Here is a 24803-nt window from a genome sequence, read left to right as displayed (position 1 = left end):
ACCGATCGGTTTTAGGTTTTGCTACTCACGAATATGCAGCCCTTTTCCAGCATCCTCTCGGCCGTGTCGTGCAGCTCTGCAAACTGGACTGCGATCTGTCCGGAAAAGCATTAATGTGAAGACTGACAACTTCTACCTTGAATTGATAATACACAACTAGTCGAGATTTACGTAATCTGCTGTACTGATTCGAGGAAGAATGACATCCAAATTACTACAAAATCCGTTCAGTGGTTTGGCCGTGAGAAAACAACAAACAGACAGAGTTCCTTTTACGTTTTCAATATTAGTACAGACTTCGTTCCGACCGAGAACTATTCTTTTTAATACTCACCTCATGGTATATGGGCGCCAGTTCCTTCTCCCTCGCCTTCATCGTCTTATCGGCAGCTACCAGCTCGGTGTCCAACTCACGGACTCGACTTTCAGCTGAAAATAATACTCGATTAGTCAACACGATACTATATCTGATGTTATTTAACTTTTATTACCACATTTACGACTGTTACCGAGGCTTGGAATAGAAGGGTTACTGGGGACCAGGAGGTCGTGGTTTTTGCGTTATTCTTGGCACGCGGGTTGGAGATCGCAGTAAGGTGGTCATGATACTTAAGACATACTCTGCAGCCCGTTCTTTTACTTTTACGACCGCCCACGGGATGAGATGGGGTGGTGATATACGGTTTCATTATATGTATTTATTAGATGTGTTTACCCTGTTTCCCGGCCTCCGTCTTGATGAGAACGTCGTCTATCGAACCGCGTCGGTCTAGATTTTTCGATATCTCTTTTATTTGATCCTTAATTTCTGTAACAATATGTAAAACATTGATAATAATACTTAATGCTTTTAATATTTAGAATTTTGTTCACGTACATTATTAGTATCATTATTGCCTGCCTACCGCTGCCGTTCGCGTAAGAGAAAGGGAAGCCAGACAGACTGGCGCCGTAACGCGTTACGTAACGAAGCGGTTTACCCTCCCATAAGAAGTTTTCACTTCAAAATATACGAAATAATAACACAAAATGTAGTTCAAAACCTGCAAATTCTCAATAATAGATTGTTTGTAGTTGTAATAATATTAATAATTAATTAATTATTGAGTTTCCAATCAATGCCGGGTGAGTGTGCTGAGAGGATGGAGTTCAGGACTTACCCGACGTCCTCGCCCCCAGCCTGAGCAGCTCGGGGTCGAGTCTGTGCATCGTCTTCAAGATGTCTCGCTGCTTGAATTTGACTTCGACGATGCCCTCAGCTTCCAGGACTCCGCCTCTGAGGATGACAATAATGATTTGATTTTTTTTATCATATAGGTTTGTTATTTTTTTATAATATAGGTAACCGGATGAGAAAATCGGCCACCTGTGGATATGTTGTCAACATCGCTCTTAGAGACAAGCGATGTAATGAATTTTAACCATTCCTTACATAACGAATGCGCCACAAACCTAAGAGCTAACATGTTATATTTCTTGTGCCGGTAGTTGCACAGGCTATTATGTGTGAGTGGTATCTACTCAGACAGTCTTTCACAAAGCCTTATCACCGACTATATAGCAGATATGAAATGAATATTTTACAATTTTTTTTTATATCTTTTCATAGCTTTGTTTAACACACATGTCACGTCCTTACCGATGAACGCAGCTTCGACCGCCTTTGCCATGGTGAAATAAGTTCTAAACATATCCATTTAAAGAGATCTCTGCCCAGCAGTGGGACTTTTGCGGGATGTTACACTAACCTGGCCTCCGGGTCAGCGTACATCTCCATGCGTAGGTTGTTTACACTGGGGTCCACCACGGCCCACGCCCCTCCACGCAGCTCCGCCCCGGGGGGGATGTAGACGAGCACGGGAGCGGTCGCGCCGCGCAACGCTCGCACTATCTCCGCACCGAACTTCAGGATTTGCTCGTACATGTCTGCGAGAAATAAACTCCATTCGTTAAATTTATAAACAACATAAATACAATTTGTACTTTTCAAATCCTATAGACATATAGTATACGATATGATATATTGATCTAATCTCCGAAACCATCAAGATGATCTTACAATAATTGTATAGAAGGTTCTGACAATATAATCTCACCCTTCTGTCCTCCGCTGAAGCCTCGCCAGTTAGCGAAGATGAGTATCGGGAGGTTCTCCCGGGAGAAGTCGTTGATGGCCTGCGCCGTCTTATACGCTGAGTCCGGGAACCAAACCTGTGGACAGGCACGTTATTATTGCGTGCAATTAAAATTTTATGGATTTTAGATGCGAAGTGTCACTCACTCGATTTAATATATTGCTGTACGTCCTACACCCCCCCCCCCCTAATATATCTATATATATATATAAAAGCGAAACACCACTCACTGATTAATCACGAAATCTCAGAAACTATAGCACCTACAAACTTACAATTTAGCTGGTTACTTATAGGATAGACACCCAATAAGAACGGATTTAACGAAACTCCACCCCTTAAAACGGGGGTTGAAGGTTTGTGTTTAATAAATTTCGCGCGGGTAAGCCCGCAGGTTCAGCTAGTATACATATGAGTTCCCCTCACCTGTCCGGCTTGCTGCACAGTCTTCGATTCCGAGTCGTAATTGGCAGGATCGGCAGGCAACGTGATCTCCACGGTTCGCGTCTCCACCGCGATCACCCCCACTGGGATACCACCCAGCCGACCACGACCTACATAACATTTACATGTCGTTATTGTATAAGTGGGCTTGTATGAGTTATAGGTGAATGGCAATGCGTTTATTCAATCTTGAATACAATCAGTAGGACAAATATTTTTAAATCCATTTTTCTGTCCTCGGAAGAGTAATGTTGGGAAAAAGAGCTTGTAAACAAGTCCTTGAAGCATTTTCGTCACTAGCAGAATTTCATATTTATTTATTTATTTATTTAAAAGGTACATCAACATCACACATATTCAGCGCTTATAAATAACAGATAAAACAAAAGAAAAAAAATTAGGACCTGATATGAGTGACAATTACAGATGTACACAACATTCGCACAAAGAAAAAACAAAAAATAATAATTCATATGGACGAAGCCGCGGGTTCAGTTACTATTATATACATTATTCGTGACCGTGTGTTTCCATATCAATACGAAATCACACTCTCACGTGCAATTACTGCAAATGCACGGTTAGAAGCATATAAGGGAAGGAGTTGGAGGATACAAGGAGTTTAGAAACAAAATGATTTCGAATGCTAATGGCTTCGTGCGTGCCGCGATTTGTGGTCGTAATTAACGATCTAGACGTTCTACTTGTTTAAAATAAAAGGCGACTCAACCGAGGCACAGGGCAGTACTGACCGGTGATGACGGTCTGCGCCCAAGGTTTCATGATCTCGTCGAAGGAGCCGACGTCCAGGAAGCCGGCCCGCGCGTTGTCTCCCGTCAGCATCAGGCGGGGGTCGTGTGCGGCGCGGGGCGGCACCCACTCCACGGGCCGGTCGATGGGATCCGCACACTTCATTATGGGCACCATGCTCATCTTGTCCTGGAAGCAGAGGGCGTGGGTAGCGAATGGTCGTACTCCAAAGTCCCCAGCAGGTGGGAATTGGCGGCCTAGGCGCGGGCGCTCACCCTGGGCACGTAGGACAGCCAGCGCACGGCGGTGCGCACGGCCTCCAGGTCGGTGGGCGCCACGGCGTGCGTGACGCCGTTGTTGTGCATGATCTGCACGCCGCCCAGCTGGTTGTTGCTGGCGTACACGGCGCGGCCCAGCACCTTGTTGAGCGCGGCGTAGCCCGTCAGGATTATGTACGACGAGTCCACCTGGATCACGCGGTGTCCGAGCCTGGGGATGATCGGAGCGATTCATTTTTACAGGTTGTACAAATTTTAATGAACTAATTTACCTGTCGAAGAAATTGGAACCATTCCTTAAACATTATGTTTAAAATTCATACTAAATTATCAAATTATCTCCATACAGTTCTCATTGAACATCAATCTCATAAATTTAACATAATTCGTATCAATGCAATATAAATAAAAAAAATATCGCCCACCTGACCACATAGGATCCGATACCGATGGCTCTGCACGTGACCACGGATATGGTGACGATGTCTTCGTACGCCTGCGCCGTCTCCCCGGCGATGAGACCGGCGTCTCTTAGACACTCCACGCCGAGACCGTCTTCCTTGCCTGCGAGTGGGAACGTTTACATCAGTGTACTATTCCAAACGGGGGATGACTGTGATACCTCATCGACACAGCAATTGATAGGTATTTATGTACGTGTGTATGTTTGGCTGTACCAATAGGACAACGTCTCGTGGATTTGGCTCGTATAATATAACTAAAGTCCAATAAACATATTATCTGTTGTTATTGTGAGCAATTATATTTTGAATAGCTGTAAAATTATATATTTACGTGAGCAGTATTGATTGATTTCTACCCCCCCCCCTCCCGCCTTTCTTGAACAAAACTAAAGATAATTCTTTAGCATATCTTTGCACGGTATCTTTCGATTAATATTAAATCAATTCCTCTCCTTATATCTAAAACTAAAAAATACGACTTATGATCACATATTAACATATAGATCGTTTGTATCAGGACTGGTACCTATGATGTCGGTGATGCGGTACCGGGCTTCTCCCTCGTCGTCGATGAGCTCCGTCTTGACGCAATTGAGCGCGGCCAGTCTGGAGTAGGCCTCCGGCGACAGGTATAGATAGCGGAAGCCTCGCTCGGGGCGCTCCCCGTCCACCCAAGCCACCTGGAACTCGCCCTTCAGCTCCTCCGCCACGCCAATACGCGCTCCGGAGTTCACGCTCACGTACAGCTGTAAAATATCATCATTGGAATTTTAATTTATTTAATTCAAATAACAAAATAGTAAAGTGTTTTCATAAATTCTTCGATATTTTATAATTTAATAAAATCCAATTTTTGCACGAGACGTATTTTAACGCAACACCGACGTACCCGCGGGATCTTCCTCTCGCGCGCGTACTCGGAGGCGCGGTAGAAGAGCCAGTCCTCCTGCGGGCCGAACGAGCCCATGTAGTGCGTCAGGTCGTTGGCGATCAGCACCACGTCGCGCCCCTCGGGGCACTCCGGCGTGCACAGCGACAGGCGCCACGCCACCATGCCCACCTGCGACACGCACGGGGCGTTACAGTTACAGGCTGCACTTCAGCACTACTTGTAAACACTCCATTTCAACTTAAACATTTGGATTTCACTTTATGAGATCTTGTAAAGAGGCATAGTTAAATAAAACAACGAACACAATTGTCTGGTATTGATTATTAAATCGTGTAAAAATGCCATTCCACACGAATCGAGATGTGAAATTTCATGGATTTTTTTTTTAAATACTCGTGGTTTGTCACCAGAATCAAACCTCGTGTTAAACAAACCAAAAAAGCAAATTGAAGCTCAGTGGTTTCAGCAGTTTGAACTCGCCGTCTTCGACTAGCTTCACGTCGTACATCTCTTGTCTATCAAACTCACAGCTAGAGTCCAAGGCGAACAGGTTCAATACTCACGGTGTTCTGTCCGGGGAGCCTTGTGACTTCCACCACGCGCCGCTCGCCGTCCGGTTCGATCACCAGCTCCACGGAATTCATGACGTTGTCAGGAGGGGGCCCTGTGTAACCACACAATACTCAAGGTCATTATTTAAGTATTGGAAGAGATATCTTCTACTAACTACTACGACTTAATACAGAGTTTTTTTATTGTTATTAGTGTCAGTAAAATAATTAAATTCTATATCAGAAATGTTAAATTGATATAATAAAATACGATTATTACTTCATACCGATAATAGAGCCCTACGACACGATGTCACCTCGAGGTTTTCATTTCGCTTTGACTTTATTTTTTACTGAGTTATCAATTTATTACATGGCCAAATTAAAAAGTCCAAACTCACCATCAACGGTGCCTTCGTCGATGCACTCCCGCCACCGTTTCTCAACCACTTGTCTGAACATGTCCGGTATATCGTACACGTATGTGGTGCCCTGGGACGTCGCCTGGGAAGAAATCAAATTGATTTTAAGCAATATAACTTAACACCTCTAAACGTCCCACAGCTGGGCTACGGCGCTATTGATAAGGTTTGGAACTTATTGATCTATATATAGATAAATTATTAACACAAGCTGCTAATTTAGCGGCATATCTTTTAAAATAAAGAATAATCTTTTAAAGATTATAAAAAGGAACTCGACTGACTTAAATGGTCAATGATTGCCCTCGATGACGTAACAGGCGACCAAGGAGCGATCAGATTAAACACAACTTCTCAGTTAATCTGAGTTCGATCAGCGTTAGTTTTTGGGATCATTTAGTTGAACACATATCTCTCTTTGTGTTTCTGTCTAATTGATGTAACATTTGAAAGAGGACTTTTTTTTTTTAGCATAAGCAGCCTGTAAATTTCCCACTGCTGGGCTAAAGACCTCCTCTCCCTTTGAGGAGAAGGTTTGGAGCATATTCCACCACGCTGCTCCAATGCGGGTTGGTGGAATACACATGTGGCAGAATTTCGTTGAAATTACACACATGCAGGTTTCCTCACGATGTTTTCCTTCACCGCCGAGCACGAGATGAATTATAAACACAAATTAAGCACATGAAAATTCAGTGGTGCCTGCCTGGGTTTGAACCCGAAATCATCTGTTAAGATGCACGCGTTCTAACCACTGGGCCATCTCGGCAAGAGGACATAGCATTGTTAAATTGTCCCCTATTAAATATACTTATTTATAATAATATTTTGTGCTTGCTCAGACAAAAATATACAATCTCCTTTCTCAGTGGGTAATTTTTTAAAAGCTTACCAAAAACCTCTTCTGCTGCAAATAGTCTTTTGTGACGTAGGGAGTCGATATCGGGAGACCGTGCATCGGACCCTGCTTCGGTCCGAACGATTGGAATATTATCTGTAAAAAAAATTTATTATACATGTTTAAACTTGTAACAAAGGCGCCTCATCGATCAAGTGGTTAGATTGAAAGTATTCGTATAGTCCTGGGTTTAAATCCCTGATCGAGTTCATAAATAGTTATTTATATTTCCTTTCAAGAAATTGTGTATAAAAGAGCCAGACAAAAGATTGTCTTTATTTTTAAGCACACAGTTGTAATAACTGCGCACAATGGCAAATCTTTAAGATAGACCATAGCCGGAATTAATTCTTCACTGACATCCAGGACGACAGTTTTTCGATAATCCAATACGAATATTTGGTCGAGATATAAAATAATTGGTCGAGAGCTCTTGTTCTTAATGTGAAAGAAGTTAATTCAACTTTTCGTAATAATATATCGACATCCATACTCATTCATAACATTATAAAGAGGTAATATTCGTTTGTTTGTATGTATGAGGTAAACTCCGGAACTCAAAATCTAAATATTCATTATTCATGTGGGCTCATAGTCAGATTTATTTTTCACTAATAGAAATGTACATTATGGAGTCATTATATTATTATTGAGTGTTATGACAATAAATTGTACCCGTGCGAAGCCGGCTCAGATCGCTAGTGCGTGGTATGTCTAGATACTCACCACACCGGTCCTCGGGTCGATGACCTCCTCGTACGTGTACACGTCCAGCGAATAGCCCGAACCGTTTGAGAGACACAGACGGATATTCTTCGTCGGAGCTCCGGGCCCTTGGAACAAAAACAAACATATGTTTTTTAAACAAAATATTGAATAAGAAATATACTCAAAAATTTTAATGTTTTTTTTTATTCTTAATTAACTGGGACAGGAGACTAACAGTTGATGAATGACAGTTTTAGAGAGAGAACAATAAACTACGTCATTATATCTTTGTCTATTATTCATCTATTACATTGTCTATAACAATATGTTTTTTTCAACACATATAAATAAGATTATATGTATTAATTTAAGTTAAGAATACCAATCGAACTAAAACTTTCTAGTTGTTATAACCCCCCCCCCCCATTTCATAATTCATTACAACTCAAACTCGTCTTTATTTAAAACATTTATATAACTTTTTTGTAACTGTAAAGTGAAAAAAAGAAGCAGGATAAACAATTCCTTCTGTATAAGGGACTGATCAAATACGTACCAAAGTATATACCACTCACCGATTCTGAGAGTAAATCTGATCTCCGCCTGCAGGACTCTCAGCTTCCAGAGCCGGGGCCCGTACCTCATCACCATACCGAGCACCGACTCTTCGATCTGTCGAAGAGAAATATATCTATTACAATTGTTTATGAGCAAACTTTAAAACAAGGACAGGACCAACGTAAATGTCCTGCAGCCCTTCTACTGAGAATAATGATATGAATTATTATGTCTTATTTAGCCACGCCCCTCCGATGCAGTTTGATGGGTAAACATGTGTGATAATATCCTACACATGCAGGTTGCCTCACGACGTCTTTCCCCATCGCCGAGCACGACATGAATTACATATAAAATCTAAATAAATTCCATGAAATCGCAATAATTCTCGAACTAAATATATTTTAATTAGCTGAACCTGCTGCTTTACCCACTTAAAATGAATAAAGTTTACGTATAGCACACAAACCGTTACCCCAGTTTTACTCCCACGAGGGGTGAATTAAAAAAAGTAGCCTATGTCTCGGAACTCAAACTATCATACAATGTACCATACCATACCAGACAGCACACCGAATTTCATCTAATCGGTTCTAGAGTTAAAGAGGCAGCAGACAGTTGCTGTCGTATTTATAATATTAGTATAGATTTATATGTTATGTATGTATGATAATAACCTTAGCGATATCCATGATGACGGTTGGACCAAAGTTCAAGAAGATGTGGTTGCAGTCGGTCCTCTTCGCGAGCTGGTGAGAGAACGCCACCTCCAGCTCGTCCATCGCTTCCAACAGCACTCTGTATACATAAACAATTCAAGAATATAACAAACTTATATACTTCACACGAACAACTACATTTTTGTATTGAACGGAGACGATCGTAATTAAAAATATTTTTAGTTTTTTTATGATATCGGTAGGCGGACGACCAAATAGGTAGGTCACCTGATAGAAAGTGGTCACCACCGCCCATAGACAACGACACTGTAAGAAATATTAACTATTCCTTACATCACCAATGCGCCACCAACCTTGGGAACTAAGATGTTACGTCCCTTGTGCCTGTAGCTACACTGGCTCACTCACCCTTCAACCGGAACACAACAATACTGAGTATTGCTGTTTGGCGGTAGAATATCTGATGAGCGCGTGGTACCTACCCGCCAGCCCGTCTGGCTTGCACAAAGCCCTACCACCAATTTACATCCATCATAATTAGGTTTCTCTACAGGAAGGTGAGCGACTCCAAGAATGAAACAGGCCAAGTGTGAATTGGTAGTTCGGTTAAATTTTACTGAAATACGTAATACAGTATTGTAAACTGTTTCCTTAAAAACATATTTCTAAAATTTAAAGTTATGTTTATTATTGCAAATCCTATACAAATATTTACCAAGTAAAATTTAACTTCTTTTGTCATCAGTACTAATAATAGTGAGCGCAATAGTGTTGTATTGTCACCAGTACACTCACACGAAAATTTAAACGTTCACAATTTATGTGTAGTAAAATTAACACCGTACAGTAAGGTGTGAAGTTGTCTATTTCGAGTGACTTGACATTTGATCGACGGTTTAGCGAGCAACTTCACCGTGTAGGCAGTTTATCATATAGCAGTCACCCTTTGAACTCGAATTATAAAAAATCACGGTTACTTTTTCATAATGCGCCTAAGGAAGTATTGTTACACGAAAAATAAATAACATATTGTCTATAGTCTATTCCAATAGCAGGAGGAGTAAAGAGAAATAGACGACTATGACCTTGAATTGGCACGACACCATGGTTTTTATTATAGATTATATAAGAATAGATTTTAAATGTCGTCGAAGTTATTAGAACTTCGGAATTAAAATCAAATTAATTAACTGTTTGTTTAATTTTACTCCTCTCGCTGTTGAAATTGAAAGTTCGAGCGTGACTGAGCAACAAGCATTCAACACTGTCACCTCATCTACTGCATCTGTCTTCTTGTCTTGCCTTGCCAATCAATCTTTGAGTCAGATAGCCCATTTATTGACAAAGGAATAGTCTTTAAGACTATATATCATCAGGCTAAGACGGACCGTGAAACAGGGACGTTTAACGTGGATTAAGCTACTATAAACAGTTACCTCTCCCCCTCGTTCTGTAGATATTCGAAGGACGCCTCCTTGGTGATGAGGTCCTGATGCCTGATGATGGAACGTATGAAGAACCTGAAGTCGGTAACCTCTTGGCCTTTCTTGACCTACAGATGATAATATTTTTGATTAATAATTCTATTCATTCGAGAGCTCGAACGATTTTACTGTTGAGCGTTGAATTCGAATACGGATGATTTTCACATTTTGTAAAATTATATACTTCATTTGGGCTTGTAAGAACTTTTGAATCGTCATACTACAGGATTAAATTGAATATTAGCAAATGCAACTACCGCCTCATAATGTAGATTCTACCGAGAATTGTAAAGAAACTCAGTAGTTTCTCTTTTTCTCCAGACTGCAAATAAGCGAACATGACTAAACTACTAACTAACATGTAGCGCTGTAAGAAATTATAATCATCCCTTACTACGGCAAATCGCCACCAACCTTGGGAATGATGTTCTTTGACCTGTAGTTACATCGATGGTGCCACTGATGGTACTTATCAGTTATAATTTTATTACTAGCTGATGATATATACCTTGGCTTTCCCCAGATACAGGTGCATCTTTTGGTTGCTGGTCGGCAGAGCCTCCAGGTCGTAGCTCCTCATCCGGTAAAGTTCCAGCTGGAACGCGGACGCCGGCTCCAAGTGACGATAGATCGTGTCCTCCTTGAAATCGTTACGCGCCCGGTACGTGAAGAACTTGGGGAACTGACGCCTGCGAACATTTTATGCGATATTAAACAGTTCGTATGAATCCACCCACAGCCACAGCCACAGCCACAGTCAGCAGAAGCAGCCGCGGGCGGGCTTACCTGATGAGCAGCATGAAGGTGATGCGGCGGATGCGCTTGAGCGCCAGCTCGCGCGCGTGCACGCGGCAGAAGTGCCCGAAGCGCCGCGACACGGCGCCGTCGTCGCTCTCGCCGCCGTCGCGCACGCCGATCATCAGGATGTGGATCGGCTCCAGCGGCTGCGGGACGCGGTTATGTTTATGCGATTACTTATATAGAAAACACATTTGCATCAGCAGACCGATTAGTATTGTGCTCTGCGATGTGGACGTGCCTGGAGACTGTGACGTCACGTTCGATCGGGCCAATGGCGTTGCGTTTCGACTGCTTTCAATTGCGCACTTATTTTTGGCACTTTTTAATAATAATTTTCATTATAAAAAAGCTTTAATTAAAATAAATTAATATGGACATAATTCTGAGGCAATAAAGTTTAAGAAAAAAAATATTGAACCCTTTTTAGAATTACACGCATATTCCCAATTCTCACTTCAACAACGACGGACTCATTATGGTAATAAATACAAAATTAGTCAATCAATCAAAATAATCTTATTCAAGTATACATATGTATACAATAAATAGAATTAAATGAAGCTACCACCGGTTCTAAAAGTAGATTCTACCGAGAAGAACCCGCAAGAAACTCAATAGTTACTCTTTTCTACCAATTAAATTATAGAGTACATCAACAAGGTAAAATTAAATATATATATATATATATATATGTATATATATATGTATATATCCTGCCTAGAAATCAACAAATACTAAATCCACGCTTTTTTATCTTTAACGTAATCTTTTATTGAGTAACGTACCTTATTCATAAACGTTCTTTTGACATGACCTTACAAATTTTTTCATAGGCCAAGTTTATTATTATTATTTTACTACCGAAAGATTACTTGTGAAGATATATTTATTTCAACCACGATTAATTAAATTTCGATTTTTAATGAAGAAGCTAAATTCTCCAAACTGTGATTTATGTGGGATAGAAGATGACATACATCATTTCCTAGTGGAATGTGCCCGAAATGCAGCCACGAGACAGGAGTTGATGCGACGTTTTAATGTAAATTTATGGGAAGTTGGCGTTTTTTCAAAGCGCACTGTCTATACCCGACTCGGATATAGCAAAAATGATTTACCAGTTTAAGTTAAAATAAGTTGTGATTAATAGTTTATTCTTATTGTTGTTGGTGGTGGAATTGTTACTAAGGGAACGATGGGACTGACATTTAGCTTTGTCGCTAAAAAGTCCCAAAAAAAAAATAGATTCGAAAAAAAAAAAAACCACGATTAATCAGCTGTTCGCGTATTAGAACAGCCCGGTACTCACCACTTCCTCCTCGACGTTCGGCTTCAGATCGTGCCCAACGTTGATACTTGTGCTGTCCCTATTTTCACTGCCATCTTGCAACGCTTGTAAATCCTACAACAAAATATCATCATAAATAAATAAATCTAAATATATGTATTTTATTCAGGTAGGCTTTTACTAGTACTCTTCAATCGTCACTTTAGAGAACTGTATCGAACCCAAATCTACCATCAGAATGTAGATTTTACCGAGAAGAACAGACAAGAAACTCAGTGGTTACTCTTATCCAACATTAAATTATTTCTAACAACATTGCATAAAGGTTTGAAACTTGATTGTCACTAAGGACATATTTAGAAATGATACACCATAAGCATTAATTATCTTAGCGGCTGTTGCACAGATAATAAAGATCTTTTCTTTATTTTATTAAATTAATAAATAGGTTTACTCTTTGTTAAGTGTAATAAAGATTGATGATGGGCCACCTGATGATGAATGGTCACCACCGCCCATAGACAAAGGCGCTGTAAGAAATATTTACCATTCTTTACATCACCAATACGCCACCAACCTTGGGAACTAAGATGTTATGTCCCTTGTCTGTAGTTTTTTTTTTTTTTTATAATTAAACTACATTCCCCGTGGATGTAGGTATATATTTGGTAGGCGGTGTCATTAAATTCAAAGTTCTATCAAATTCACCTCTTTCCTGACAGTGGCTGAGCTGGCAAAGTCGTGCACGAGGTCCAGCAGCTCGTCCGCGTACTCCACAAACTGCTCGAACGAGTCGAAGGCGGCCAGCGCCCCGGTGCGGTGGTGGCACTTCCTCATCGCGGCCGTGGACAGCTCCGCGGGAACGCCTTCCTGATCTTGGGCTGACGCCAACTCGATCTCCGACTGACTTATTGGTATTCTGGTAACGAACATTTATACATATAAATATTTATTCGTTTTCATTTACATTATTTAAAATATCAACATTCTTAGACTAAAAGGATGATTTTTGCTGATGTTTCGAATATAGTAACATATATTTTACAGAAATATTACATACCGATTAAGAACTATCTAAAAATATATAGACGGAAAATCTATTCGGTATCGACACCGAATTAAATTGAACTGTGTTTCGCAGAAATATTCCAACTCCCAGAAACAATCGACAAAATTTATAAAGATTGAAAAGAAAAATACATTTTTGTATTGACTGTACATAATTTTATATGTATTCTTGTAAAGACGTTTTAACATACATAAATTTACTTTACTTTTTACTTTATTGTACACACACACACAGAGAAAATAAATAAATACAACACGGATCCAGTGTAAATAAAAGAGTCGTACAATTTTGACGACCTCATCGCTACCTAGCGATCTCTTCCAGGCAACCAACCGTGTAGGTTAGGTTAGCTCATAGAATCAATTAATCAATTTATTGATCTTTCGAAGGTAAACCGTTGACTTGTAATATATTATTTGGTTCGAAGGTACAGAAAACTTCACAAACCTATTCGGATGACCAGTCGGCAGTACGAATTGGAAATGAACGACCCCCAGTTCGCCGGACAGCGCCAAATGCTGCAGGCACGTGATATCGTAGGACGTGTACGCGCGACGAACGTATACTTCCAACGCTGCGTTGCATACCTGTAGGATAATGTAAATATATAATACTACCATACTGTTACAACGAATTGTCCAGTGACGGAAAAGTCTTTGAATTCTGTGAAAATAATCCCCAGCTCAAAATGTCATGTTTTATTTGTTAGATGGAAGAATATTTCAGTATTCTGGTATATTCAAAATTATATGGGATATTACATTTTGAATGGATAAGTAGCTCTTAGGTATTCCATAATATATCATAATCTGACTACAACATACTATAACAGCATATGAGAGAATGCATTTAGCCATAAATTAGATTCATATGTCCTGGAAAATATAATAATTTTTATTAAAATTGAGTTAGTTCTTTTAAAAAGTTACACTTAACATCTTAATTACTCAAGTGATCATAATGAAATTTAGCATTCAAATTGTGACCGCCCCCCCCCCCACCTCCCCCGCATCACACGCGGCTAAAGCCACGTGCAGAAACTAGTTCCTAATTACTTTTAATAAGCTAAGCATAATTCAACTTAATAAGAACTTAATTCATTAAGATATTTTATTCCGTTTGATTTATTACATCGAAAGGTTATGACAACTATTTTATCATTAAATAATTTCTATTATAAAGCTCAAACACTAATTGCTAATTTAATATTAAATGAGATATTATCTATTGTAATGTAATCGCAACGATTCCTTTGAATACGATGTGGTTTTACACATTACTTGTATTGCCCGAGGCATTATCAAGGATGCCACGAACGACCAAGCCGAATCTTTGTAGCGATTTATTTCACACAAGTTGGTAACAGTACTGCAAATGTTACACTGCTGGACGAAGGCGTTCACACATTTTGAGAGCTTATTTCACCAAGCTTTAACGAGGCAAAATTTCATCTGATACACGATCATCATCCTCCTCCTGCCCTTATCCCAATTTTACTTGGTGTCGGCGCAGCATGTCTTCTTCTTCCATACTTCTCTGTCGGACGTCATCTCACAAGTAACGTTCTTTCTAACCATATCGTCTTTCACACAATCCATCCATCGTTTCTTTGGTCGTCCCCTCCCTCTATATCCATCCACATCCATTCTCAAAACCTTTCTCACAACATGGTCCTCATTCCTCCGCATAACATGCCCATACCAAGACGGCCGGTTTCCAGATAACTTCTCGGTTACCGGTGCCACTTTCAAACTACCTCTTATGTACTCATTCCTTACTCTATCCATTCATCTGATACACGAGATTAATTAAAATACATTTTAAGCAGAAAACACTTACGGTGCCTAACAGAATACTATTTGATGCAATAAGTTTTTTTGAGAAATATCTTTGAATCAATGCTATATCGGCCAATGTATTAGGTGGCAAACGCAAGATCAAATTTAATTGTGTTGAGAGTGATCATAATTGAAAGTATAACATGAAAAACTTCATGACGAATTTCTTGATCAAAATGTCGCCTACGATTTAAGCTGCAAAAATCAGCGGAAATATAAAATATCTTTGACATAACAAAACTTAAAACGTCAATAGTTCAACGGCCTTATCTATCTGTATCGTGATGTGAATTACAGTAATTGAATCCTGACCATTAGAGCTGCTATAGTGTCATTTCTGACACAAGTTTTACTGTTAGATTAATTGGAGAAAATATTTGGAATGGATTAAAGTTCCTGTAAAACAGACATTTTTTTCGTATATAAAATCCTACACAGAATTTCTGAACACCCTGCTGTATATGAGCAATTGAATAAAAGGCTGGTTAGATACGTGATCTTTATAATCCATTAGAAACTTTACAAGATGGACGACCACAAAAGCAGCAAGAAAAATAATAAAGGTAATAACAGCTAAGGATCGTTTCTGAAACTTTTACCAAAAAAATCCCCAAAAAAAATACCTATCTATTGTTATAAAATCAAGTTCATATTTGCTTTCATTTTGCGTTCATAGTTGCTCTAGCAGCTAGCTGATAATGCGAGGTCCTTGGTTCAAACCCCCAGATCGGCACGTATAAAAGCTATCGGCTGGTTTTGCCTGGTTCGTGGTTAAACCCATAAATACTGCCCAAAACCTCTCACGCTAATGATAATATATAACCAGAGTTCTAATGACACGTAAACCAAAACTTTAGATCTCCTCTAAAAAACATAAAGTCTATACTAATATTATAAGCTACGTAAAATAAATGCGAAAGTAACTCTGTATGTCTGTATATCCGTCTATGCTCTTCCACGGTCAAACAACTAAACCGAATTTGATGAAATTTGGTATGAAGCGAGCTTGAACTACAAGGAAGGACATAGACTTTTTTATACCAAACACATGAATATCGACCTTCACAAGCGAAACCGCGAACGACAACTAGAGAACAATATATAAAATTATATAATTTTATAGAGGTGATTTACACGACTTTCGTTGACACGTACAAGATTATACCTTTCGTGATGGGAGTCGGGTTAATATACCCGAACCCGAAGACGGAGACGCGACGTCTAGTCGGTATATGTAAGTATCGTTTCACTATTTTATATTCTATATTTAACTGGTCATCAAGTATTGATCCATTGATTAATGTCCCGTTACGGTTAAGGATAGTAAAATACCAGTCTACGGGTAATTCAGAGGTCACCATTGGCTTGCAAATAACAGATTGTATGGCATTTGAATGAAGATAATAGAGACTAGTGCTTTTATAAGAATTGTAAATCTACATTTAAAAAAGTAAAGACAAAACGATCTTGAACTTTTGCCGTCATTATTTGTCAATCAGATTTTTGGAAGAGAAGAAAATTATTCGCAAAAATCTCTGTAATTATTGTGGTCGTATTAGACCATTGGACGGCCACGAGTTATTTTAAACAAAGCGATTCGGTAACAATGATAATAATTACATTTACAAAGCAAAAAATTAACAGACAATAAATGTTCCATTGGTCGTTTCATATTCACATTCACAAGAAGTAAGGATAAGCTTAGAACGCCAAGTTTCCGAAGTCAATATATCATTCTTGGGGCAAGATATCCGTTTCTATGATAAAATTCCGCAGACATTTTTAACTTTGCCGTTTTATAGATTCCAGTCATTTGTAAAAAATACATTGGTAAAGAAGGCATATTATTCGATACAAGATTACATTGATGATAAAAAAGCGTGGAGTTAATGCTTATTGACTTCCAGGCAGGAGACATGACATACATATATAATTGTATTTAACTAACATGACTGTATTCTTAGATGTTGAAAAAGAGTAACTATTGCGTTTCTTGCCGATTCTTCTCGGTAGAATCTACATTCCGAACCGGTGGTAGCTTTACTTTGAATAGTTTGTTAAATGACGATTCAAAAGTGCTTGTAAAAGCCTACTTGAATAAAGAATATTTTGATCTGATTTGGTGGACTAACATATTCTATCTTATTAAGGAGAAGATATCAAGCTTATTATAGGCTGATCCAAGTATGGCAAAAGTTTAATTGGACTTATGTAGTTTAGCTCAGTTTTATAAATTTAAACGTTATTACGTACTAAATAGAATTCAGTTTTGCCAATAAACTATGAGTCAAAGCAAACTTTCATTACAGTACCCAGTTTCCTATTTTATTTCCAGTGCTTGTCCTAATTAGTGTAGTACCTTTCTCGATAATGATATTCATCGATATATACGATTGCTGGAAGCGACGTGACATCATCAACATCATCAGACATACCACTGTCGTTGGACCGTTTCTCGGGGGTATATTCAAGGTAAGCATAATTCATAAATCAATTAAAAAAGAAATAAATAAAGTAATTTCATTTACAGTGCCTAATTAGAACCCTAGACATATAATTATTGATTAAACTTAATCTAATTAACATAACATCGAGACTATCTGATCTAGATAAACATCTATATTTCAGACAACATAAGACAACATAAATAGATATATCGAATAGATCAATATAATTATGTACTTTAATCGATATTCCTCGTCTGACTAAAATTCATGTTTAGTATATCGTTATACAATATCTTAACGTCACCACGATTCATTACATAACACTGAAAGAAATATTAATCAATGAGCACGAAGTAGGTAACAAACAATCCCATAAAACGAGTTCGTAAAATCAATTCGTAAACAAACATTTGTCAAATAGCGACAAACGTTGGTGTCAAACTCAATCAATGAACATGAAATGGCTACTAAAAACTGACCATTACCCCATCAGATGTTCATCATGTACTACAAGAAGACACCCGCGAAGGGACTCGTTGACGAGATCGACAACGACTATGCATCCTATAACAGCCTACCCTCGAGTTACAAGAGTATCATCAACAAGAGCATATCCAACAATTTGTTATACAGCGAGAAGTGCTGGGCCGTCACCGTTATAACTTGTGTCATGACATTTCCGTTTATGGCTGTTACGTTGAACATATACAACTTCCTTTTCAAATCGGAACCCACCAAGCACATGGTACACGACCTGATCATACCATTTATGGAACCAGAGGCGAGGTTCGATTCGCCGACCTTCGAAGTAATGTTCGTTTACATGTTATACGCCTGTTTACTATACGTCATAAACTTTACCGGGTACGATGGATTTTTTGGACTATGCATCAACCATGCTTGCTTGAAAATGGAGTTGTATTGTAAGGCGGTTGAAGACGCGTTGAGAGCAGCTACCGAGATGGATATCCATGATAGAATTGTTGATGTTATTCGAGAACAGAATAAACTGAAGAGGTAATATAAATACATATATATACCAATTTAACTCTATAAGCAAGATCACTTTTGGATTCGTATGAATGTAAATATATCACAGGTTGGGTATGATTCAGAGAAGAACCGACAAGAGTGAGAACTTCTTCACGTTAGTTTAATTTGGAGACACAAGTGTGAGATCTTACTTCTTGACTTTCAAGCAGGTTATATTTAATATATGTAATTATATTTAACTGACATTTTTTTCTTTCAAATCTTGGAAATGTTTCGGTTGTTCTCGGAAGAATCTACATTCCGAACCGATTATGGCTTTACATGTGATACCGTTCTGTAAAATGGAAATTCAAAACTACTTGTAAATACCTACTTGAATAAAGTATATTTTAAATTAAATAATATATGCCAAATAATTAAAGGACGAAATGATACCAAGCATCGACCTCCGTCATGTCAGAACTTTCAGAATATAATCTGAAACATGCAGGATACTTGACAACATCATCATTTACTTGGTGGTAGGGCTTTGTGCAAGCCCGTCTGGGTAGGTACCACCCACTCATCAGATATTCTACCGCCAAACAGCAGTACTCATTGTTGTTGTGTTCCGGTTTGAAGGGTAAGTGAGCCAGAGTTACTACAGGCACAAGGGACGTAACATCTTAGTTCCCAAGTTTGGTGGCGCATTGGTGATGTAAGGAATGGTTAACATTTCTTACAACGCTATTGCCTATGGGCGGTGGTGACCACTTACCATCGGGTGGCCCCTTTGCTCGCACGTACGATAGTGTTGCTTGCCTGAATTTCCAACCCGAATCCAACAACTGTTAATTCTTCTCTTTTTCCTAGTATTTATGGGACAACCGTATGGTTTAGGGTCGTGTCCTATTTAATCATAATTCACCTGTTTTAGATACGTAGATTTAGTCCAGGCTACCTTCAATATTTGGCTCGGCATCATTTTAATCGCTACAATGATACAAATTGGAACTTGTATGTACCACATAACAGAGGTAAGCTGTAGAGCAATAGATTTTTTTGAAGATATAGGTAGTCGGACGGGCAATTGGGCCGCCTGATGGTAAGTCGTTACCACTTACCGTCAGGTAGCCCACTATACTTAGTATTTTTGTGTTCGGGTTTGAAGGCTGAGTGAACTAGTGTAACTACAAGGACAAAGGACATAACATCTTTGTTGCCAAGGTTGGTCGCGTATTGGCGATTTAAAGAATGGTTAATATTTCTTACAGCGCCAATTTCTAAGTGGATCCACTTAAGATGAGGTGCCTCATTTGCTCATCTGCCTACTTTATACATAAGAAAAACCGTCATCTTTACATCTGTCTATATCAAATAACCAGTTAAAGTAATTATAATATTTCTATAATTTTTGTCACTTCCAGGGTTACGGTTTGGATCTTCGGTACATCATTTTCATGACTGGAACAGTCATACATATATACCTACCGTGTCGGTATTCAGCTAAACTTAAGCATATGGTAAATATACATTTTTAGTATAAAGAGTACCTAAGTCCTCAACGAGTGGACGAGTGGGCGAGTGGGCGTTACCAACACAGACAAGACACGAAGCCCTAATTTATAAATTCGTTTATTATTTCAGTCCATGGAAACTGCTACATTAATATACTGCTCGGGATGGGAGACCATACCTTCGAATAGAATCCGAAAAACTCTACTATTCATGATCGCTAGGGGCCAGGTATTATTTAACAATTACTTTCTTTAAAAAAAAAAAATACCATCTGTTATTGGTGATGATTCAACTAATAAAAATATATGTTAACTAGCTACGCTAGCATAAGGTACCATTGAAAACCAGCGTTGGTTTTTGGAACCCCACTTGGAAGCTGAATGGTGCACCTGTTTGGCACACGATTACTATCATTGCTTACCAAATCTCTTTTCTTGTATTTCCTTCCTCTTTTTGTGTTTTTTTTTTTTTGTAGATTAAGTAGTATATTCTTTATTTAATTTTTATATACTTTTTATAATTGTGCCGTGTCCGAAATAAACATTTCTTTCTTTTTTAAACTCAAGGGTTTCTAGGATAAGTGTTATAAGTGTTGCTTTTTGGGGGGGGGGGGGCACGCTTACGCGAAGGTATCATCGTCGGATGAATAGTTTGGGAATATATATATTATTATAATACAATACATTATAATAATATATTCCCTTTTTAACATATTTGGAGTATTTCCAATATCGTATATCCATGATTCATCCTTGGCGTTCGACTCATGGGATGAACTATAGTATTCATATTATTTACAGATACCCATCGAGATAACAGCGTTTAATATATTGATATTCGACATGGATTTATTTGTAACCGTAAGTTAATTTAGTATATATAATTAATATCAATAACAAAAATAAGCGTAAAGAATATGAGAGAAGGGGTCCGAGGGGGGGGGGGGGTATGGGCGAATAGATTTACTATATGACAATAGATCACTTAAAAATAAAACGTGCCAAAAAAGAAAATGACTAGAACATGTCCTCCTTAACAATTTTGAATACGGCCAACCAGTGTGGCCAATGTGGTATTTCAAATATTGAAAAAGGGGTTAATACTGAGTTTCTTGCCAAGGGGTCAGGATCGACCCTGATCCCTTGGGCTATTGTCGGCAATCCTAACACAAGTGACAAGCCTAATAGGAGGGATATGTAGGAATATTAGTAATTCCTTAATTAATACAATTTAATTAAGGAATTAATAACAATATGGGTATTGCTACTATTCGCGTTATACGTACTGCGCAGTTGATCAAACGAATTTAACAGCATCACTTATTTTAAATAATTATTGATTGTTTGTGTATGGAAGTTTTTTTTTTATTATAGAGCTTTTTCGCATGAGCGAACAAGCCGCCCTGGTTGAGGATTCTTAGGAGCATACAAAAATAATATTTATCAAACTTAAAACTATCTTAATCAATCACAGGTCTATGACTTAATTTGAACAACATTTTTGCGAGATTTGACGTTGGATCTGCCAGAATGACATTGCATTGTCCAACAGACTTTATATCTAAATTAAGTGCAGTTCTAACTGATTCGGTGTATGGAAGTTACCGAGTAAAATATTTTAATTGTCTTATTGTTACAGATACTGAACTCTTCGTATTCCATGTACACATTACTACGATCTTAGAAAAACTATTAGAGCACATGAATTTTATATAGTATTAAGTGTATTTATATTGCGGTAATTCTGTATAGCTTAACATTATTTTTATTTATTTATAGAATATGTAGGCGGACGGGTAAATATACCATCTGATGGTAAGTGGTCACCACCTCTCATAGATATTGGCGCTGTATGAAATATTAATCATTCCTTACACCACCAATGCACCACCAATCTTGGGAACTAAGATAAATAAATAAATATTGGACTACATCACATACATTACTCTGATCCCAATGTAAGTAGCTAGAGCACTCGTGTTATGGAAAATCAGAAGTAACGACGGCACCACACACACCCCGACCCGGGACAACATAGAAAACTAATGAACTTTATCTACATCGAACCCGGGACTTCGGAGTGGCGTACCCATGATATTATGTCCCTTGTGCTTGTAGTTACACTAGATCACTCAGCCTTCACACCGGCACACAAAAATACTAAGTTTTGCTATTTGGCGGCAGAATACCTAATAAGGGGGTGGTGCCTACCCAAAGGGGCATGCACAAAGTAAATGTATGGTCGAAACCATAAGAATATAAACTAAATTAATAAAAACTCGGTCCGTATAACCAGCCTGAATATGTTTAGCACACACCTACAGACGTACTTAATATAAAATATATATATATATATATATATAATTATGCATTTGCTATTTTTATTCAATGAAACGGCCATTCAATAGTAAGTTACACATTTCCGATGTATTCGATACGTAGTTCAACATTAAACTGCAGCCTGACAGCCCCGGAGCGAGAAAGAGAGGGACAGCGATATTCCCAATAAACTGTGGCGAGAGAGGGACGGTCATACTTGTATCTGGTTGAGCTATTGTATTAATAAAAATAAATATTGAAATGAATTGTTTAATTTCTAGTTACTATATCTACAATAATGTTACAAACGCTAAAGTAACTCGGATGTGTTTGATATGAAGCGAGCTGTAACCGCAAGGACAACGGCTTATTTTTTATACCCAACACCTCATGAGTACTCCTAGAACGCGAGCGACGCCGCGGACGATAACTAGTTTACTATGTTTGCTAAAAACTTTATTAAACGTACACGTTGAAATTTCGCTAAAACCTCGCTCCGCACGCATATATCTTGCAGTAGTAAAGAAAGTTTTGTTTCCAACCAGAAGACAAAAACCAAATAAAGAACATTACACAGAGGAAACCCTTTTTTCGCTGGAAAAACGCTCTTAATCGTTTCCCCGAGTGCTGAAAACGACTGGTGCGCCCCAGCTTACCGAAATATCCACTAAAAGACCAGCGATACCCGCTCCGTCTCTTCAGGGGATCGCTCGCCCCTGCTACCGTGACGAGGGGAAGCCTTTGCTCAGAAGTTCATATAATTTAGTTTTTAATTGGAATTCCTGAATAACCTACAAGAATATCCTTAACTTATCCTCATAAACTAATTCCTTTGGACATCCTTCGCAGTCCGTATTAATGAATGTAACGCCCAATAAAACGTGATCTCGCTTACCGCGGCGTTCGTGTGGTAGAAAAAGTCGTGCAGTATGTCGAAGATGGACGTCTCGGAGAGGATCAGCTTCTGGAGGTTCTCGGGGTGGAAGTCGTGGCCGTACATGTCGACCGCCGACAGGAAGATGGACTCCATCTGGTTGTGGCGCAGCTCGTACGCGGGCTGGTGCGCAGCGATCAGCACCTGCGACAGTCAACGAGCGTTCACAGCGCTGTCGCCCCGCGCTACCACCGCCCCACCACCACCACCGCCACCGGCGGCAGCGCGGCCGCACCTGTCGCGCCCGCAGCGCCACGCGGCTGTGCTCGGCGCGGTGCAGCGACGTGAGCTCGTTGAGCGTGGCCGCCAGCTCGTCCGTCAGCCCGGGCTCGTTGGACCACAGGTGGTCGATCAGCATGGTCACCTAACACACGAGAACAAGGGACACTTAGCCTGACGACATTATCTCACAATAAATATCATTAAATAATTTATCAATAAAAAAGAGTATAACAATAAAAAGTGAAATTAGTTAAATACAAAATTAGATCGAGTTCACACATGAACGCTCTATGCGTTCATTTCCGTGTGCACAGAAAAGACAAAACAGATGGGTGTCCCGGAGCGAGGGGCGGGCGCAGGCACTCACCAGCAGGTTCTTCTTGGCGACCTGGTTGTGCGAGAAGATGATGTTGGCGACGGGCTGCATGTCGTCCTTGTGGCGGTCGCGCAGCGCCATCACGCACTTGTCGTACGAGCCTGCGCACGAGCGGGACGCACGGGTTACGCAACACTTTACTAACGTACATACGACCTTTTGCCGGGAACTACGATAGGCGATACCATCCCACAGATATCGGTGACTCAGTATCGTATCGTATGAGTCAATGGGACCTTCTGAATGACGCCTAGTAGACAATTCTAATACCAGTCATTAAAAAAAAAAAATTAAACCAATAAGGGCAAAAAAATTGTTTCATACTTTTTATAGCATAGGGAAGCAGACTGACAAATGGGCCACCTGATGGTAAGTGGTCACCACTACCCAGACATTGGCCTTTAAGAGAAATATAAGATACGTAGGGTACTACCCGTACCTACCCAAACGGGCTTGCACACAATAAAAATATTTTTTTAATATAATCAATGTTTTTCTGTATATCAGAAATAGTATCGTTATAAAGTATATTTAGACTTACCCAATTGGAAATTACTTTCGACCTGATAATATTGCTTGAGTAGATCGTGAACAGCTGCCTTCATGCGTCCGCGGATACCATTCCTATAGACAACGCGTTTAAGAATAAAAATAATGTTATCATATTTTACAAAAAATATTATCTGTCATTTATAAATCACCTTCACACTAGTAATAACCAAATAAATTCATAAAAATACAGTCATTTCGAGGATT

At 39.2% G+C, this 24803-nt stretch overlaps 2 protein-coding genes across 4 annotated transcripts in view; one reads left to right on the top strand and one right to left on the bottom strand.

The window, feature by feature from the left end:
• The window catches only part of LOC113391727 (acetyl-CoA carboxylase), an 85270-nt gene that overhangs the window by 3617 nt on the left and 56850 nt on the right, over nt 1-24803 (bottom strand). For all 3 annotated transcript variants that reach the window (XM_026627786.2, XM_026627787.2, XM_064219990.1), the window contains 28 exons: nt 24589-24671; nt 24039-24148; nt 23685-23813; nt 23411-23593; nt 13870-14009; nt 13062-13272; nt 12375-12467; nt 11051-11208; nt 10773-10953; nt 10217-10332; nt 8778-8898; nt 8118-8214; nt 7561-7667; nt 6829-6930; nt 5916-6018; nt 5527-5627; nt 4961-5131; nt 4598-4817; nt 4033-4171; nt 3605-3818; nt 3332-3518; nt 2562-2689; nt 2097-2211; nt 1749-1926; nt 1161-1276; nt 716-808; nt 335-429; nt 30-95 (listed from right to left, as the gene is read on the bottom strand). In XM_026627786.2, coding sequence (XP_026483571.2) covers nt 30-95; nt 335-429; nt 716-808; nt 1161-1276; nt 1749-1926; nt 2097-2211; nt 2562-2689; nt 3332-3518; nt 3605-3818; nt 4033-4171; nt 4598-4817; nt 4961-5131; nt 5527-5627; nt 5916-6018; nt 6829-6930; nt 7561-7667; nt 8118-8214; nt 8778-8898; nt 10217-10332; nt 10773-10953; nt 11051-11208; nt 12375-12467; nt 13062-13272; nt 13870-14009; nt 23411-23593; nt 23685-23813; nt 24039-24148; nt 24589-24671 — 3757 coding nt within the window. The remainder of the gene's footprint in view (nt 1-29; nt 96-334; nt 430-715; nt 809-1160; nt 1277-1748; nt 1927-2096; nt 2212-2561; nt 2690-3331; nt 3519-3604; nt 3819-4032; nt 4172-4597; nt 4818-4960; nt 5132-5526; nt 5628-5915; nt 6019-6828; nt 6931-7560; nt 7668-8117; nt 8215-8777; nt 8899-10216; nt 10333-10772; nt 10954-11050; nt 11209-12374; nt 12468-13061; nt 13273-13869; nt 14010-23410; nt 23594-23684; nt 23814-24038; nt 24149-24588; nt 24672-24803) is intronic.
• On the top strand, nt 10261-21913 carry LOC113391728 (odorant receptor 13a-like). Its single transcript, XM_026627788.2, has 9 exons — nt 10261-10280; nt 16391-16494; nt 17596-17732; nt 18201-18724; nt 19617-19716; nt 20107-20202; nt 20327-20425; nt 20998-21057; nt 21836-21913. Exons 1-9 carry the CDS (start codon nt 10273-10275, stop codon nt 21878-21880), a joined length of 1173 nt encoding a protein of 390 aa, XP_026483573.2. The 5' UTR covers nt 10261-10272; the 3' UTR covers nt 21881-21913.

Source organism: Vanessa tameamea, chromosome 30, assembly GCF_037043105.1.
Source record: "Vanessa tameamea isolate UH-Manoa-2023 chromosome 30, ilVanTame1 primary haplotype, whole genome shotgun sequence".
In the NCBI taxonomy this organism is placed as follows: domain Eukaryota; kingdom Metazoa; phylum Arthropoda; class Insecta; order Lepidoptera; family Nymphalidae; genus Vanessa; species Vanessa tameamea.
The sequence above is the reverse complement of the archived record's forward strand: the minus strand, read 5'-3'. Positions and strand labels throughout refer to the sequence as shown.

What these genes read in the sequence shown, in the direction of transcription:
- LOC113391728 (XM_026627788.2), top strand. An exon ending in GCGACGTCTAGTCGGTATAT is followed by an intron (nt 16,495 to 17,595) that starts GTAAGTATCGTT and finishes TTTTATTTCCAG; the next exon opens with TGCTTGTCCTAATTAGTGTA. An exon ending in TCATGATCGCTAGGGGCCAG is followed by an intron (nt 20,426 to 20,997) that starts GTATTATTTAAC and finishes TATTATTTACAG; the next exon opens with ATACCCATCGAGATAACAGC.